Source organism: Python bivittatus, unplaced genomic scaffold (assembly GCF_059951505.1).
Source record: "Python bivittatus isolate LINGU-HERP-01145 unplaced genomic scaffold, Pbiv_v1 ctg000060_np1212, whole genome shotgun sequence".
Taxonomy (NCBI): domain Eukaryota; kingdom Metazoa; phylum Chordata; class Lepidosauria; order Squamata; family Pythonidae; genus Python; species Python bivittatus.
The window spans coordinates 15,137,268-15,156,476 of record NW_028277044.1 but is presented as its reverse complement, the minus strand read 5'-3'; the positions used below and the strand labels follow the sequence as shown (position 1 = coordinate 15,156,476).

The window sequence follows — 19,209 nt, the reverse complement described above, 5'->3', positions numbered from 1 at the left end:
TTGGTGGAACAGAATTGCCAGATTTTAAAAAGTTGATCTCTCTTACCTCTTCTTTTAAAAGTTTTTGAGAGTTCTTCATACGATATTAACAGTACAGCAAACCTATGTATGTCTCTCTAGAAGTTAGCACTATTAATTCTTTTCACCTTACTTTCAGCTTACTCAGGTGAGCGTGCATGGAATTGGAGCCTGATGGCACAATCCTATCTGTGTACCCTCAAAAGTAAGATTTTTTTAGTTCAGAGAGCTGAGTTTACTGCATAGTAAACCTTCTTAAGATTGTACTATTAATCTAAAATATAATAAATCCTTCCCATTCTCAGCATTCAAAGCATTATTTATTTATTAAACTTACATTCTTCCTTTTCACTAAGATCACTTCAGACACGATTAGACTTTACATATACATGGTAAAAATAGAGAACGGATTGTACCGTTTGAATTGGTATGCCTCTGACATTAGTAGCATCAATCAAATGTTTTAAAATTCTGCTCTTTTTCCTACATTAATTTTAATTGATACTCTCATCCTTCTTCCTTCCCCTCCTTCTCCCTTCTATTGTTTTCCAGGACTTTAGACTGTAAATTTGGGAATAAGAGTTGCCATGACATTAGATTTATGTGGTATCTTCCAGTTCTTTATTGCCTCAGCATGCAGCCAAATATATCCTGCAGAGGACTGGGCTGATATAAAACTTTCCATCTTGCACTCTGGGTTTTACTATTTGGTGGCTGCTACCACTGAACAATATTTTGACAAAGAGAAAGTAAAGACTACTTTTTGATGAATATATCACGATATATTTATTTTAAATGTCTACTTAGATCCCAAGCTTTTAAAACTCCTGGATCCTGTACTTTTAAATTCAGCACCCCACCTGCTTCCCTTGGTGTCAGTATTTTTAAAAGCATCTTGGATTTTCTTTTACAATGGCATTTCAATAGTATAATGGCAGACTTCCTGCATGTTACATTTCTTTTCCTTCAGTAATGCCAATTTTTCATTACAAAGGATTCCATTTGCTTGCCAGACATCAAAGAGACATCTATTTGTCCAAGAACTGAATTGATGTAACATCTCTACAGTAAAGTGCAGCAGAATAATAATGAGACATAGAATTGGCACAACATTTTGGTGTGTCAAGCACTGAAGAGTCATGGATTAATGGAAATAAACACTTTTTGACATAGAAATTTTAATTTGCTATTTCAGATTCTGAGAGTATTAGCTTTGGTCCTATATATTCTTTAATGCAAAAACTACAACTATCTAGGCTTCGTCAATAAATTTAAAGTGAAGCACCTAAGACACTTTTTAGAATCCAAAAAAGATACTTTCTTATCCCTTTTTACAAGATGTATTTTGAACTCGTTGTTTCTAGATATGACAGCAGTCTTTGGTGTAAAAGAAGTTTCCCAGATCTGTAGATAGTATAGCTGTTTGGAATCTAAAGCATTCTTCTGTAGCCACTCTATCTCACTGTTCCCCCTTCCCCCACAATGTATATTTGTTTAAAAAGAGGAAGATGAGCAGATCCTTTAAAAATAGGAGCAAAAGGGAAAAAATAGAATTTGATTATATCCGGTCTAAAAAGATATTATATTTAAAAATTGCATTGCAGTGCTAATAGATTAATTGAGATATGACCTGGGATTTTTGAAAAATACTGTCAGTTTAGGGTGGGTTTAGTTGAACATGTCCTGACAAAACTGCTGTGGTGAACATCTGCATTGGTTCTGGATCCTGAAAGTTCAAATATGAATGCTTGGTGGATAAGAGTTTTTGCTGTGGTTGAAATCTACATCTTGAGTACTTGCAAGTCCAAAAAAATACACAACGCCGAGAACTTGAAGAATGTGCATGTTCTTTTGTGCAGTTTGCCAGATCCTGATAGAGGCATTGCCCAAATCTTGCTTTAAAAAAAGTAATTCACTAAGAAAATCTGTTTACTAATACATGGACTGATTGTATAACTATTGCATCTGCAGCTGGATGAAAATGGGGTATAGTAACAACGGTGTATCTGTCTTTTATTTATATTATTTAAAAACAGGCCAGAACTTGCGAGACCAGCTACAACCTTGTATCAGCATAATCTGACAGGAATCCTTGAAACAGCTGTCAGGGCAACTAATGCACAGTTTGATAATCCTGAGATCCTCAAACGCTTGGATGTTAGGCTTTTGGAGGTACTTTTGAGCCATTTTAGTATCTTACAAGAACCTTAGATTTGGTTTGTGAAAAGTAAGAAAAATTAGCTCTGAGGTCAGCAGCATCAAAAGTAGTATCATCTTTGTGGATTGTCAGACTTTCTTGCCTTACAGTAATTGTTATTTCACTGAAAAATAAGTTCCAATGTTCAGTTGATTATAGATATTACAGATAAGTGTTTGTTAATAAAAACATAAGGCTACAATCCAGATTAAACTTACCCACAATTTAAATGGGCCCTCAGCTGTGTGATGTATTATGGCCTAAATTGTTCTGCTGAATTTATTCTGATACAGTTTTGTTAAGATGCTGTATTATTCAATCTGGTTTTTGAGAGTTGCGATGTTATCATTGTTCTTCTCTTTGCTTACCTAAGCACAAAATGTCACAACTGCATTTCCTTTATTCTGTGTGCTGATATACAGTGGTTATCTCCTGGTCTGAAACTAACATTTTAGTCTGATAAGGTTGGTCTTTCTTCTACCCACTATGGGCTGGCAATAGGCCACTGATCATTACTAAATGCTGGATCTTAATTACTTTGGGGAAATAGCTAAATAACTATATAACTGATTTGGTTAAATGTTTATAACTTTTTTTAAAGGTGTCTCCAGGTGATACAGGTTGGGATGTTTTCAGTTTAGACTATCACGTTGATGGGCCCATTGCAACGGTAAGGATGTATAGCTTAGTTTGTCCATTTTTGATTCCCTCCTACTACCTACTTAGTTCACTAAATACTTGTTATTAAAATAGCCTTTGTACTTTTAGAAGTACATGATAAAAGAGATTGCTTGATATCTTTGATGTACTCATTGTATTAAGAGTACAGCCAAAATCTCAATTTTCCTAAATTATTAATGAGTGTTAAAATGCTACATTTTAAGACCTTCATTATTTGAAATAAATAATTCATTTGCTCTGTCGGAGATTTTAGAAAGTACTTAATAAATGGATTTTCATTTTCACCCATTATTCTAAAACTGTAGCAACTAATTTGGGATAATTTGTGAGAACTGTAAAATGTATTTTAGGGAACCTATTTGTACTCTTTAAATAAAATCTGATATATAGTATTCATTAAAACAGATGAGAAAATAGCAGCACCATTGTTCAAATGCTTTTACTATATGTAAAGAATAGCAGTGCTCTGTGAACAAGGTGTCAAAAATGAGAGTTTGGTCAGAAGGTATTTGCTACATATAGTTTAATCAAAGGAAGATAATATCTAACTTAACATTTGTTAATCCATTTGTATGTTCTGCATCCTTCTCCATAAGTTATAAGTAGTTGCAGAGCTATGTAATCAGTTCCTTAATATTTAATTTTTGTTGTAGCATGCTGTTAACCACTTAATGTATTTTCCTTTTGTTATAATAAACCCTTTGCATGTTGAGAATTGAAGTGTAGTAGAAGGATTTTACTATAGATGTAGTTTATAATGTAATATTCTTTAGTGTGTATATTCCTTAAATAAATCGACCCAACCGGACTATATAAGGAGTAGAATTTAAAGCTATATATCATGTAACTGAAGAAGCCCAGTGGACATTTGAATCTTGGACAAGGAAAGCATGGATATAAATAACTATGGTCATATATATCTGACTTTGTCAAGTCACTCTTTCAGTTTCCATCCCCCATTTATAATCTAATTGTTTAAGGTTGTTTTGAAGTCAAATAAGATATGAAAAATAAAAATAGTTCCTAATGATTTACAACTCTAAGTTAATATTTCAGTTGTTCTTGTAAACTTTGCAAAGGTGTCAAAAATGTAGAATATTTGATTCAAATGATGAGAATTTTTCTCGGTTGTAACATATGCCCTTGGCCCATGAAGCTGTACATTTCTCAGATTGACCTGTGGATAAGAGGTGAAAGAAATGCAACAGCTCTTTTAAATTTTTTTTTATTATTATTATCCAGTTAATCAGATGCAAAAACCCCTCTCAAATTTTATCAAGTGAGCTTTCAGTTGATGAACATAAATCAGAGGATGTTATTTCAACAGGAGTTAAAATATTGATTGAGGCAGTGAGGGCCAAGGAAGGAGGATTTTACTACTTTTGGTGGGTGCTAACAGCTGAATCTTAGCCATCTATAATAACATAAAGATAATTGTGTAATTTTTTTATACTCACAATTATTTCTAGTAATGAGACAGCATACAGAAATTGTGGCGGGGGGGAATTAATGGGACTCCCCCCTTCCCTCCATATCCACTCAGATGAGGGTTGGAACTGATGCAGTAGCAAATCATGACTGCAGCACAGACCTTCTCTTTCTGGTGCATTCAGAATGTGTGTATGTAGTAAAAGGTTTGCCACGGACTCCTATCTTTGGGCTGAAGATGGTCTGGTGAGTAGGTACAAAAGCACTTGAATCCAGGGAAGCTGAGATAAATGAACCCAGAGCTTCTTTTGCGCAGCACAAATCCCCATCATGCTATTTTCCTTGTATTTATTGTAGCACAGAGGATCAAGAGGAATCCTTATGTACTAACGTGGGACTTCCTAATAATCAGACTGTAACTTGCCTGAGTCTTTGTGTTCAGAATCCCATAACTCAGCTCCTTGAGTCAACAGTGATCTTAAGCTATTGCACTATCCTTTTAACAGAGATACTTGAAGCAATGGAAGCAGCAGTACTTGAGGTTTTAAAGGTTATGATCGAATGTTGCTATTATTTGCAGATGTTTACACGAGAGTGTATGAGCCACTATCTGAGGGTGTTTAACTTCCTCTGGAGGGCGAAACGGATGGAATATATTCTTACAGACATATGGAAAGGACATATGTGCAATGCAAAGCTTCTAAAAAATATGCCTGGTAAGGGATTAACTTCAGTGCATAATTATAGCAATTGCTGTTTTCTGTGCATAGTCCTTCAGGTTATTTTGGATGTTTAAAAACGGTTTTTAACAGTTAAAAGTTCTGATTTATTGTGATCATTGAACTGATTTAGTTAAATTCAAAATGAAGAGGCTCTAATGATGTTCTGTCTGGAAGGTTTAGACAAACTTGCCATTAGTTGCTACTGTATTACAACAGGGGGAAGAAAACCCAAAAGCAAGCATGGTATATAAAGTTATGGAAATTATTATTTTTTCACTAATTAGCTGCCTTCTAACCTTTATATTCAGGATAAACGTAGAAGTCAGTTTCACAGAAGGATAGCTGGCTTCTGTTGGTTATGGGGGGTGGTAACTTATCCTTATGTGTTCCCCATTCTGAGCAAAACCAGAACTTTGCCCTCCCTCCATTATTTCCACAGAAAAAAACATAAATACATAACACTGACAGTTTTGGGATTTATTTATTTTTTTACCAGAACCGGGGGATATTTGCAAACTAGCCCAATATTTATTTGTATAATTTTATTTTTTTACTAGCCAAATATAAAGGAGGTAAAGCTCATCACACTTCATAGACATCAGCAAACAGGTCTTAGTGAATAGTTTTTTACAGTCTCAGTTTTTAATGTCCGTCCTTTTTTTCATCTTCTCCTGTCACACTGGCATTGTAGGGCTCTGGATGGCAGCCTTAAAGTCCAGCCCTTGATGTGCTAGAGGAGATGCTAAGTTAGACTTCATTTCATCCGTAAGGCATCTATTCAAAAAATTGTGCAGTTCTTCACTTTGACTACTTGTGACATTACCGTTTATTGCAAGCATGGGTACTGTTTAAGTAACTAGGCTGGCAGTGTGTGCATGTGCGAATTATCTTCAACTATGGGTATGCTGAATAGGGATATTCTTACTTCTTCCTTCTCTAATCTCAGGAGAGCACCTTTGGCCAAAGCAGTGTATAATGACACAGGACCTTTCTGCCACTGCACTGTCCTGTTGAAATCTCATTGCTTCTGGTTATGTTTACTTATTCCAGGGTGTTTGTCCTTTCTCTATGATTTTTTTTATTGCCACTTCAGTTAAAAGTAAAAACACTTGTTTTGCTCTTGACTGTATGGACAAATCCATACTGCATTCTTGGCAACAGGGTGACAATGGTTTGCCTTTGGGCTCGGGAATGTTTTTTTCAACTTTTTCCCATTCTAGCCTGGAGCCTTGAAACTCCCTGGCGGTCCTCGGTCCAGCTCAGAATCCTGCTTAGCATCTGACCCCAGCCAAGGTTGGTCAGGTGTTCCCACTTGCTAAGTTAGAAAACTCCATTTCAAATCTCAATCATTAATTTATTAGGTTTATTTTAGAAGCTGGCAGCTCTCTAGTCTGAGTTCTTTCACCAATCTGCAATACAGGGATAATATCACTTCTCTGCATTACAAGCTATTTGCCAGATACTCAAAATATATGGGGAAAATGGCTACAAAATATATTTTTTTTTATTATAATGGGATCTGACTTTCTCCATGTTGTACAACAAATGTTGTTTAGCTCAAGACTGATGACACTGTAGAGCAGTTCAGAGATGGAAATGAAGAAAATATGTAGCAACTGTTAGTAAAACATGAACTTAGCCCAGGAGAACAGGAAAGCATGAGAAAGAAACTCAAGATTGCCCCATCTTGATTTACTTTAATATAAGAGGGGAAAGTAGAAACTTTCAAGATTCTATTCGTATAGCCTATTATCAATAAAACAGAATTGTAGTATTTCTTATGATGTCTGTTTCCTGACCTGGCCTATATGAAAGGGCTGACTTCCATGTAGAGCCAGCATAGTAATCAGAATGCAGCTCACTTGCCAGTTATTTGCTTGAAACAGAGATAGTTGAATAATGAAATAGGGCTTTTTTGGGAGGGGGTTAATCAGAGAGAAGTTATCTAAAATCTGTTTAATAAGAATCTGAATTTTTTGAAATAGCCTTGAGAGGGCAATAGAGCACTGTTATGTGATTCACCTGTACATTTCTAAATACCAGATTATTTACATTCTTTTCTTTATGTGAATAGAATTTTATGGACTTTTTACTTTATAATTGCTTATTGAATATTATTAGCCTCCTTAAATTTCCATAAAAGTGGAATACAGGTCTTTTAATTGATATGTAAGTAATAACCAAATCATAGAAGATCATTCATGGATTAGGGCTGAATTTCATCTAAGTGTTTCTTGGCAGCAAAGCATGGAAAACATGGAAGTTTTTCTCTAGAATATTTTTCCTGACTCTTGAGTTTTTAAATCTATAATATTCAACAGAGCCCCATTCAATGAAATAGGGATACTTTAGCAGACCTGTTTAAGACTGAGCTGTAGAGAAGTAAAAATCCACGTTAACATAGTGGAATATGGCAAAATGAAAATCATTTTAAATCTCTGGAAGTTTTAAGTAATTCTAAAGAACTTCTGGCTAAAACAAAATGAAACTAAAAGTCCCCTGAATAAAATATATCTTGATTAAGTTGTAAATAATTCTCTCAGATAGAAATCATATTCAATTTAACAGGTTTCTGAACTGCAGTCCTTAAGACAATCATGGGGTATACAGGTACTCTTCGCTTAGTGACCACAATTGGGACCGGCAACTCAATCACTAATCACAGTCACTAATCGAATAATATAATCATTAATATATATAATAATAATACGATTAATATAATAATCGTGACCACGACTTACAATTTTACTTCTGCCTTCTCTATTAACTCTGCTTGTTGCAAGCCGGTTGCAAAGCATGTGAATGGCGATCACATGACCATGGGGTGCTGCAATGGTCGTAAAGGCGAGGATTGGTTGCAACACGATTATTTTTTAACGATGTTGTAATTTCAAGCAGTCGCTAATCGAGGCAGTTGGTAAGCGAGGACTACCTGTATAAGTTTCTGGTTTCTTGGGTAGTACTTCTTCAAGCCTATAAGTCTAAATTTCTGAAGATTGAGTGAACATTGTATTATTTATTTTATTAGCAGCCATACTTGTGATTGCTAGGTAATTTTAAAAGTAAATCAATATTGTGAACAATTGTTTTTTTTAAAAAACCAAGAACTTATAAATATTGATTTAATTGATTAAATATTTTGATCAGTTAAAAGTTAACAGAAACTTTCAGTATAGTCCCATTACACTGAATGTAAGTTCCTTACACATACCCAGAAAAAAGACTAGAAGAGAAAAGAAAAATATTATAAACATAGACAGATATTTTGTGCAATGCTCAGCTTGTTAACCTAGGATTACCTGCTCCAGTTGAAACAAGTGCTGGACATTCTCCCCCTCTCCCCAATAAATGTGTCATAAACTTTCATGGTGATCCATTTACCTACCCAACTGCCTTCTTATTGAATCAGTCAATTTACTGCAAAATGAAGAACTCTTTGTTGAGGGTTATGAACCATAATCTTCCAGACAGGTCCAGTGCAGGTTAGGAGATAGTACATAGGTAGTTTTTTTGTTTCACGTATAGAGCTGAAAGAAACCAACTGGCCCCAAGTGACCAGCTGGCTTCCATGCCTAAGGGAACCTAACCGTGTTCCTAGTCTAGCACCTTAACCACTGCACCACACTGGTTCATGAGACCCAGTTTTGAATCCTTCATTAGGACCATCCATAACCTTCAATGAAGAGGCCTTTACCCTTAGTGGTTTGATTTAGGCTGATATTTATACACACACATGTATGTTTGACCGTGTGTTTGTGTGTATTTGTCAGAAAGCCAGGATGGAGAAGGAGGGGAACAAAACTGGATGGAGATGAAGTGAAGAGAGGAGTAAATGTCAGGGAAGAAAGAAACTCTGTTTAGGCATTACAAAAAGGATTAAAATTAGCTAAGCAAGCACTCCCTTTCAAGCAATAAGCTAAGCCTACCAGATCTGGGCTGCAGAAAAATTTAGGGTTGCTCTGTCATCCAGATCTGGTAGCTCTAAATGAGCTAATTTTGAGGGCATCCATACTTTTCAGCAGCAATATCTGCATTCATTTGCACACCTGACAATTCCTTTACTTTCAACAGCTTCTAGTCTTATCTGTGATGTAACACTATTATGCTGTGTAAGTGAACTTTTGCTACCTTATAAATATTAGAGGAGATCAAGTCTTAGAAAAAGCTTGTCTTCAGAGAGTTCTCTGCCAAAGCATAAGACTTTCAGTTGCTTCTCAAATTTTTATGTACTGAATACTAATCATTAGCTCAAGCAGAATTAAGTAAGTCTATGAAATTATAGTCTCTGGCTCTTTATCCCTAAGTTGCATGACTATTTTTACAGTTATCCACCACATAATTGAATAAACCCTTTAGCCACATTGACTGGGAATCCTAGTCCAACACACTGGGGGGGCAACAGGAAGGCTGCTTTAACAGTTCAGAATACAAGCCCTGAAACATAGGTTGTGGGTCTGAAATGAATTTTTTTTTATTTTTTAGTGTTTTCTGGCCGTAGTACTCACACTTCTGTCTGCCCTTTGCTTCAACAACTTTAACAGTTTTAATTTAGCAAGAATGCTGAAAATCATTCTGCTTCTGGCAGTACTTTCTTGCCTTGTTTCAGCGTGTTGTATTCCTGGTGTGATTCCTCTTATACTAGATGTTGTGGCTTTTGTTTTTGTGTATCTTAAGTACTATATAATATTTATTGTATAGAAAGGAATAGCTACAGGATAGTAATTCTTTGACCTTCCTCTGTCACAGGTAGGCTATGGCAACCAGGTAGGCTTTGCCACCTAGTATGCAAAAGGAAAGCTTTGGCATGGCTTTATCTTCTCTTGAAGCTTGTTCCACATTTGAGTACCCTTGACTGAGAAAGCCTTATCTCCTTTTCCCACAAAGTTTGGCCTAAGCATTTGAGCAAAGATCTCTCCCAAAAGAGTATTATAATCTCTGAGGATAAGTCTCTCCCTTCCCGCATTGAACATAAATAGCTACTGGAAACCACTTGTCAATCCACCCAATATGAAAGTCACCTTTCTTTATTAATAAGCAAGAAGGTGTCTTATGAGTTAGAATATCGGCCTTGGGCAAGCATGAACATCCCGGTAAAATAATAGTTTTATTAGAACCATAGGCAATATTGTCTCAATTCCTTTAATGAAAGGCAATAGCTTTCATTGTTTGATACCACCTTTTTAAAAACAAGCTGCAGTGAAGAGGAAAGTACTAAGAAATGTAATGGAAAAGCAAAGCTGGGGATTAACAGATTCATCCATCCCTAATTCTGAGGAACCGTTTCTTATCTTTTGGTTTTGGTAGTTCTGCCATCTGAAATACTTTCCTTTCCATGTTCTTACTAACAGATTGGGAGAGAGTTGTAGCTCAATGGTAGAGCAAAAGCTTTCCATTTTGAAGGTGCCAAATTCAATCTCCATGTAGGGTGAGAAGAAAATATGGAGAGGTGCTGCCAGGCTTACAGGACTAAGCTAAATGAACTAAGTATCTTAATAGAAAGCAGCATCGCTTCATTTATTATATGGAACACATACTGTTTAGCTTTCTTTCCTTGCTTGACTCTATTTGGGAGCTGTAATATTACCATTACCCAGAAACAACGCTGACTACTAGCACTTGTAGTTTCAGCTTACTGGATTAAAAAGATGATGGTATAAATATAGTATGTTATGCTTTTTCTTTCTTTGAGTATCCCTGATCAGTTGTTATATCTTAATCCTTTCAGAGAAGGGTGCAGGTTAGCAACGTCACTTGTATTTTTTAAAAATGTTAGATGCGTGCCTCCCTTCTAATTTTTAATGTACAAATACTTTGGATTTCTTACAGAGCTTTCTGGGGTGCTGCATCAGTGTCACGTTTTGGCATCAGAAATGGTCCATTTCATTCATCAAATGCAGTATTATATTACATTTGAGGTACCCTTCAACCAACCCTTTTGTAGTCTGTTTTGTTTCTCGTTTTTGTTTTGAGGAGGAGGAATGTTTGTAGTGTTGTGCAGAGTAAAGAGTATGCTGTATAAAGAGTTTCTGAAAGAAGGGCATCATGATCCTGAATTCTTAAAATTGTGCCTTAGGTGCTGGAATGTTCATGGGACGAGTTGTGGAACAAGGTCCAACAGGCTCAGGACCTAGACCACATCATTGCAGCTCATGAAGTTTTCCTAGATACCATCATATCTCGCTGTTTGCTGGACACTGATTCAAGAGTAAGCCTTTTCTCTGTTTAAACATCATTTCTGTAATGACTGAATTATGCTCATCCCCCCCTTTTCTTTGCTTAGCAATGTGTGCAGTGCAATTTTAAGCATATTTACTCAGAAGTTAAATCCCACTATTGCCTAATAGAGCTTAGAATTGCAGGCTTGTGTTGAGATGCTGCACTGAATGTAGTATTTGTGGGTGCAGGATGTCATTTTACATTTCACAATTTTTTTATAGATGCTTCTCAGCCAGCTTCGAGCTGTCTTTGATCAGATTCTTGAATTTCAAAATGTGCAAGACGCAATGTACCGAGCCGCCTTAGAGGAGTTGCAGCTACGGTTGCAGTTTGAAGAAAGAAAAAAGGAGCGAGAACTTGAGGTACAGCTGCTTTTCTATGGCATACGCTTGTGTTTTAATGATACCTAAAAAAAACCAAAAAACTTCCCCATTCTTTTTCCTGACAATTGATGAATAAAAAGTAGAAACACAAAGTAGAAAGATGCAATCTTATGTATGTATGTACGTATGTTACTCAGGAGTAAATCCATTATTTTCAACAGTTTACTTTTAGGAAAATATGCTAGGGTGACTGCCTTATATCCCTTTATAAATTAAATGCAAATTATTATACTGGAATCCACAAGGGGGATTGCACTAGAAGTTTAGTTCTTAATTTCCCACAAAAATGTGCATGTAGGTCTGTCAATCCTTTGACAAGAAACATGTATCTGGAGCTTTTAGTTCATGGTTGCTAAACTGTTTCCAGAGAATTTCTGCTGATTTTCTGTCCTCCCGGGTTCAGAAATCATCAACCAAATTTATGACTTTCTCCCATAGTAATTAATCTAAGAAAATCAGTGTGCACCTTCATGTAACAAAGGAAACAAAGGAATGAATGTGCAGCTATTGATTTATCGCCCCATTTTTTAAAAATTGCATTCTTAAGGGTGAATGGGGAGTAACAGCTTCAGAACAAGAAGAAGAGATGAAAAGGATGAAAGAATTTGAAGACTCAATACCGAAAATGTGTTCACAGCTGCGACTACTTACTCATTTCTATCAGGTATTTTTGTTTAAATTAAGAACATTTGATACGAATGGATTAGTACTCAATATCTTTGTCTAAAATAAATAATCTTTTAATGCAGCATTATTCAGGCCATTTCATGATTTGTAATTGGGTGGAAATAGTAAAACCGTTCATACTGTATGATTCCATTATGATAGCTGAGGCTGGGAAACAGGATGTGTTCTCAGAATAGAAGAGTAAGCAAACACATCACAGAGACTGCCCGTGTATTAGACTGCTTGCAGAACTCATTGTATTATGGATTTACATCAGATCATTACCACTATAGATAGACAGTACTTTATCATCATAGAAGTGTTTTTGCTGGAACAAATGTCACAACCACCATGGCACTAATTTCAGTGAGCTAACTGTGCTATTTCTTGAATTGCTTTTCTACATTAAAAATCAAAAGACAATATTTTGTTCCAATTGTAATGAATAGGCATTAAATATTTGCCTGTCCCTTGCAGATTTCCAGTTGCTACTTAACAGAGGAATTTTGAAAGATTGCTGTAGAATAGGAATAAGTTACAGCTGAAGGACCCCTGGCTACTTTGTGCCACCATGTTCAGCTGGCGAGGAGGAAACAGTTTCTCATCTTCCTGGCTTCTAATGGCAGTGAGAAACCAGTAGTCTGTTCCTATTGGCTAGCTGGTCAGTCAGCTAGTGCGGAAATGTCCTCCTCACATTTGAGTTGGCTTAGAGCTAATAATAGCTGGTTTCTACTGCTATCATAGCAGGAATTGAGGAATCTCCGTAGAGGTGCTGGAAGAAGGAAGAAACCTTGTTGCCTGCTGCTCCTTTCTGTGACCCTGCTCAAGATTGTGATTTGCTGCAGTCACTTGCAGCAGGAAACTAGCAAACTTGAGCAGAATTGTGGAAGAAGAGGTAGGTTCAGTTTAGGGAATGTTGGATTTCTCCTACCAGAAACCAGCAATCTATAAGCAGTTCTCTGGGAAGTGGCAAAGTGTTGTTGCTTCTCCCTCCATCCCAGCACTCCTCAAGTACATTTGGAGGAAACTGGGGAATAAGGTAAGTGGAACCTGTGTGCCTATGTGACTCTGGCTGACAAACAGGGCACCGCTTTAATGCAGAGGGCCTTGTGCCATTGGCTGAGAACCTTGAATGAGGCCTCCAGAGCCATTCCAGAAGTTGGTACAAAAAATGTGAATTTTTAACACGACAGAACGGGAGCATTCAGCATATTTAAGTATTCAATAAGAGGATACATCTGTGACTACCCTTTCTTTTGTGGAGGTCCTTATTTTTCTTTTGTCCTTCAAAATTAAATCACAATTTAATGTAATTTAAGTTAATTCAAATCACAATTTTGAGAGATGCATGTATGTATGGAAGAATTTCAAGACAGTAAACATTTTAAGGAGGCAACAAAACCAATAGATGCCTTAGAGATAATCCCTGGATTATCACTATACACACACACACATACACACACAGAGAGACCTATGCTACATACACAACCACATATACACACATTCATATATAATATGAACAAAAGAGATGAATGAATGAGAAACACAACAAGAAAAATAACAGCACAGTCACATTCTTAATGCCCAAAGAAGGAATTGAATTAACTTTTATTAAATAACTTAAAATGGCTTGTAAACAGATTTCCTTAATTTTACAGTTTACACTGTCAATCCTTGCTTTAATAAACTACTTTGTTTATTACTACAGCTTATATCCTGCTACATTTCCAGACTCTAAATAGCTAACAATATTGATACAGAAGATTAGAAACAAAAATCAAGTAATACAAATATAACCAGTCTGATGCAGCCTCCTTCAGGGTAGCATAATCTTACTTGTCCCCAAATGCCTTTCTGAAGGGCTGTGCTTTTATAGGAAGGAAAGGTGGTCCAGATAGCTGATGATAAGTGGTTCCAAAGGAGTTAGGGCATCACATCACTAAAAAGGCTTGAACCCAGGATTCCTGAGGATGGCATTCCCTCAATAGTAGGACCCTCAGCAAGTGTTTTCTCCAAGATTTTGCTGAACAGGCAGTCAGAGAGATATCCAGGCCCTGAGCCATGTAGAGCTTCAAGGTGACAATCAGCACCTTGAATTGCAACTGAGAGCTAGCTGGAAGCTAGCATAGCTCCTATAGTAGTGATATTGCCTGGGCAAATCTCAGTACATTGATAATTATCCAGGTTGCTGTTCTTCCAACTTTTCTTTCGTGTAAGGGGCTTCCATGCAATCTTCATTTTATTGGCTTGGAGAGGAAACCAATAAAATTACTTCATCCCCTGTCTGGAATTCCCTAAGACTGGTCTTTTGATCTGGTGAGCATTTTTCCCACCAATCTCATCACTGCCATGATGTTTAAAATATCCTGGACTATACCTGCCTCTGGTTCTTTGAATCAGTCCGCCCAACTATTTCTTAGCCAGGATAGAAGGCCCCCACCTTCCTTCCAAGCATCAGATCAAAAGGTGAAATACTCATGGTTTCTTGAGGCGCTTCACAGTTGACAAACCATTGTAAATGGTCATACCAGTCATCTACGTTTTGTGCCAAATAAATCTTTATTGCAATTTTTAAAGTTCCATTGAATCTATTGGATAGTATCTGTGGTTTGTATCAGTTTGTAATTCATGTTTAAAATCCTCTGACAACTCACAGAACTGGACTGGTGGCCATGGTGAAGTTGTCAGTATAAAGGGAGAGATTTCTGACTTCTTCCATATATCAATTATTCCTTTTTGATCTGCCCTGTAATATACAATGCAAATGATCTGCAAGCTCTAGTAATGAACATCAAGGAACACAGTGAAAAAATGGGACTAAAATTAAATATAAAGAAGAGCAAACTCATGACAATAGGTACAGCAACCAGCCTTAACACTGACAGTGAAAATATTAAAGTGGTGGATAGTTTCTTCCTTTTAGGATCAACCATCAACAGTAAAGGAACAAGAAGTCAAGAAATACGCTGCAGATGAGCACTTGGTAGAACAGACATGAAGGCCTTAGAAAAAATATTCAGGTGCTATGATGTGTCTATATCTATAAATATCAGAAGTATGCAGGCCATGATATTCCCTGTAGGGAAGGGAAAGTTGGACTTTGAAGAAGCAGGATAGGAAGAGTATTGACACTTTTGAACTTTGGTGTTGGAGAAGACTCCTGAGAATACTGTGGTCAGCCAAGAAAACGAAAAAATGGATCCTTGAACAAATCAACCCAGAGTTCTCACTTGAAGCACATACGACCAGGCTCAAATTATCCTATTTCAGACACATTATATGAAGACCTAGCTCTGTGGAGAAGGCTTTAATGATGGGAAAGGTAGAAGAAAAGAGAAAAAGTGGATGATCAGCAGCAAGGTGGATAGACTTGATTACAGCGGCAATGGGTACAATGTCGGAAGGCTGAAGGGCCAGGTTGGAGACATCTTCCTGGAGAAGAGCTATGAATGCTGAGTTGACACAGACTTGATGGCACATAGCAATCAATCATGGTGTGCTAAATTGGCTTCAGAACCAGTCTTAAATCGTATATGTTCCTGCCTTTTCTGCTTCTTATTCCTTTTATTTTGAGCACTGGTTAAAACACCCACTTGTAAATCAGGTCCCATTATATCTCTTCCACAACTTCCACCTCATGTAACCCTATCATATTTCTCCATGTTATAAATAATCAAACCATGGAATTACTTTTACATAACTAGAACCACCTTTATTAAAAACATACCAGCAGCAGTATCTACCGCAACCAATCAATGGTTTCTGACCAACTTTCACTGCTCCTCTTAAGGAACCATTTACTCTTCAACATTAGTAATAAGAAACATATGCCTTTGAACATTGCTCTCATTCTTCAATTTAGAAGTTATTTCTTTTTCATTTCTGGTTTGTTTTCATCGGAGCTTTCCCTCAAGTAACAGCTTTGATATGACTTTTTTTCTCCACTAAAGAAACTGGTTATATTACCTTATTTTTTCTTTAACCACTGTTTTGGCCATTTCCCCTTTCCAGTAAGTTTACATATTTTCTTAAGGCTTACTGATTTCTTTGTGATACCCTCATAATTCAATCTTTCTTTCACCTATTAATTTAATATGGGGATTCTTCATTCAAAATGAATTAATCTGCTGTCTCTGCCTGTCTGCCCTGTGTCTAGAATAAGGTCTTTGACTTTCTACTTCATCTCCTGAGGCAGCTAAGCCCACCTGTTCTATCATCTTTAGGGAATTCACCTTAACCCCTTCAGTCCATTTTTTTAACAACTGATGGGTTTTCTCAGATTAGATGTAAGATGTTAACGTTTCCTCTAAAGAAATCAGGATCCATTTTAAATTGCTTATAAACTGATTGTTTGAATACCGAAGAGTCTGCTTGTTCCTTCTGAATTTCCTTACATATTTTGTTAACTTCTCATGGAACCAATTTCATAAACTCCTTTTCTTGAACTTTTTCTTAGCAGCTCTTTCAACACTATTCAGGAAATTATGAGGTAGTCTTTAGGAGTGGTTTTAATAGGAAGTTTTACTTCTAATTGAAATGTTTCCCTCTCATGTCTCTTTCTCTTGCTCCTTCACCTTTTCCATTTTTGTTGAAGAGGTCTGACTGGCTGTTGCTATGCCGGTTCTCCTTCATATATTCCAAATATTTCCCTTTGGGTTGTACTGGTTCCCCATCCCACTTTCCATACACTTTCAACAGTGTTGCTTGTTTGGTGAAAAGCCTCATCTCATTTGTGTTCACACTGTGAGGAAGGAAGCCTCACATTCCAGCTGCCTTGGTCATTCTCCAAGATTTGGCCTCCATAACTGTCTGTTAGCTTTTATGTCAAGAACCTGTTTTCTGTCCCTGTCATTTCCAATTATAGCCTCTCCAACAAGTTTTCTATCACAAATTGTTTGATTATTCTGTTTCTCCACTGAGCTCTTCTTCTGGGTCACTAACATCTAGTGCAGTGCTTCCCAAACGTTTTCCTTCATTACCCCAAAACCTAACTTTGAACGGTCACTGAATGAATGGTTGTAACTCAAGGACTACCCATATTATGAAAAGAATATCATCAAATGATCTTTGTCATTTCAACAAATTACTGTTGGTAATTTCATTGATTTTTGTCTTAATAGGAATACTTTGGGAGATTTTTGAATATATTTTAGTACATGTAGCTATCTTTAAGTCACGTGAAATGTCCCTGTTGTGAATGGGTAATGGGTTCACGTGTCATTACCCAAAGAAAAAACACTTTTACCCAAATTTGGGTAATTTACCTAGGTTTGGGAAGCACTGATCTAGTTAACAGCTCAAAACCTCCCTGCAGTTGTCACCCCATGTTGCATATCCTTTTTTCTGGCTCACTTTTTCTTATTTTTCTTTCTGACTTCAAAAATTAAAGCTGAATCCCCTTAGCCAGGGATTTCTCTAAAGGATCTGTTGGTTTTGCTGCTATCACCAATCCCTTTACTTGGAAACAGTTTTGTTTTTCAGTATGGAATACGTTCAGGTGGAGTATGGGGAAGAGATAGAACAGAAGCGTTGGTTTTTCATGCTGAAACCAAGGAATTGGACTTTTATTAAATAATTTAAAATGGGTTTGTGCTTTATGTTTTTTGTAATGGCTTTAAATACTTCTGAAATGCGGCCATTAGCCTGCCACTCAGTGCGAGGCCCTTGATCTGAAAAAAGTTATGCAATCCTGCTCCAGGGTAGTATTTAGTACCACAATTGCACTAAAATGTTTCTCAGTTTCTTCTGAATTTTTTTTCCTTTTCCTTTCAGGGTATTGTACAGCAGTTCCTGGTGCTCCTGACCACCAGTTCTGATGAAAGCCTCCGATTTCTTAGCTTTAGACTGGATTTCAATGAACACTATAAAGCCAGAGAACCGAGGCTTCGGGTATCTATGGGCACTAGAGGGCGGCGTAATTCACACACATAATTTTCTTCTGCAGCAAACATAACCAGGATCACTCAAAGTGTAACTGTTGTGGGATGTGGCAGTGATGGTTGACAGTCTGAAACCAAATGGCATGCAGTAGTGTTTGTCATTCTTGCAAGCAACCTGTTGTCAGTCATGTGGTTGTGCAACACCAGTAGAGAAAGCAAGACAATTTTCTTTCTGTATTTAATAAGTGATACGACTAAATGGGTTTAAATTGTTCCAATTTTGTTAAGATACTGAAAAATCACTATATTTTGTTTGGAGTTCCTGAGGCACTTTCCACTGTAATTTTATATTTGACTTTAGGACATCATTTCCACTTACAGTAAGCACCATTTTCAGGTTTCCATTTGAATTTGGAAACCAGTTTTGTGAAAATTTGCCACATTAGATATTGGTCATGAAATATGTATCCAAGGTGTTCTGTTTGTTTGTTTTTAGTATTGTGGGGAAAATATGTCACTTAAAATTACTTACATTAATATTTTCAGCATTTTCAAAGCAATGATTTATTTTTCCAGAAAATTTTTAACTGCTTATACAGAAACATATTAGAAACATAACATACACAGATATCCTAAAATAAAATTAAGAATTCAGTGCTCTCAAGTAATTAAACTTGTAAATATGAAATAGATGTGAATGAAGTATTTTGTGTTCAAATCGGATGTATTCAAAATTAATTTGGATATTGAAGACTACTTATTTCTCTTTCCTTGCCTATTTTTTCATTGTAAATATTTATATATTGCTGTCCAAATATTACAGGGAAACATTTTTGTAAAGAAGCCACTATATATCAAGTCATTCAATTATCCATTTGTTATATTCACAGGTAAAATCTTAGAAAATAAACACAATTATCTTTCAAACATTTTATCTGTTTCTTCTAACTGGAAAAGTGCCTGTTCTTGAAAAGAAATAATTATACAATAAAATTAGTTTTGAATCTATAGGTCCTTCC

The 19,209-nt window shown here is 36.4% G+C and overlaps 1 protein-coding gene across 1 annotated transcript in view; it reads left to right on the top strand.

The window, feature by feature from the left end:
* The window catches only part of TUBGCP3 (tubulin gamma complex component 3), a 67,388-nt gene extending 48,262 nt beyond the window's left edge, over positions 1-19,126 (top strand). Inside the window, exons 15-22 of the mRNA XM_088136522.1 lie at positions 2,055-2,190; positions 2,817-2,885; positions 4,905-5,040; positions 10,873-10,961; positions 11,120-11,251; positions 11,484-11,624; positions 12,193-12,309; positions 18,084-19,126. Of these exons, the coding sequence (XP_087992648.1) occupies positions 2,055-2,190; positions 2,817-2,885; positions 4,905-5,040; positions 10,873-10,961; positions 11,120-11,251; positions 11,484-11,624; positions 12,193-12,309; positions 18,084-18,242 (979 nt within the window). The 3' untranslated portion in view covers positions 18,243-19,126. The remainder of the gene's footprint in view (positions 1-2,054; positions 2,191-2,816; positions 2,886-4,904; positions 5,041-10,872; positions 10,962-11,119; positions 11,252-11,483; positions 11,625-12,192; positions 12,310-18,083) is intronic.
* Positions 19,127-19,209: the final 83 nt, after the last annotated feature.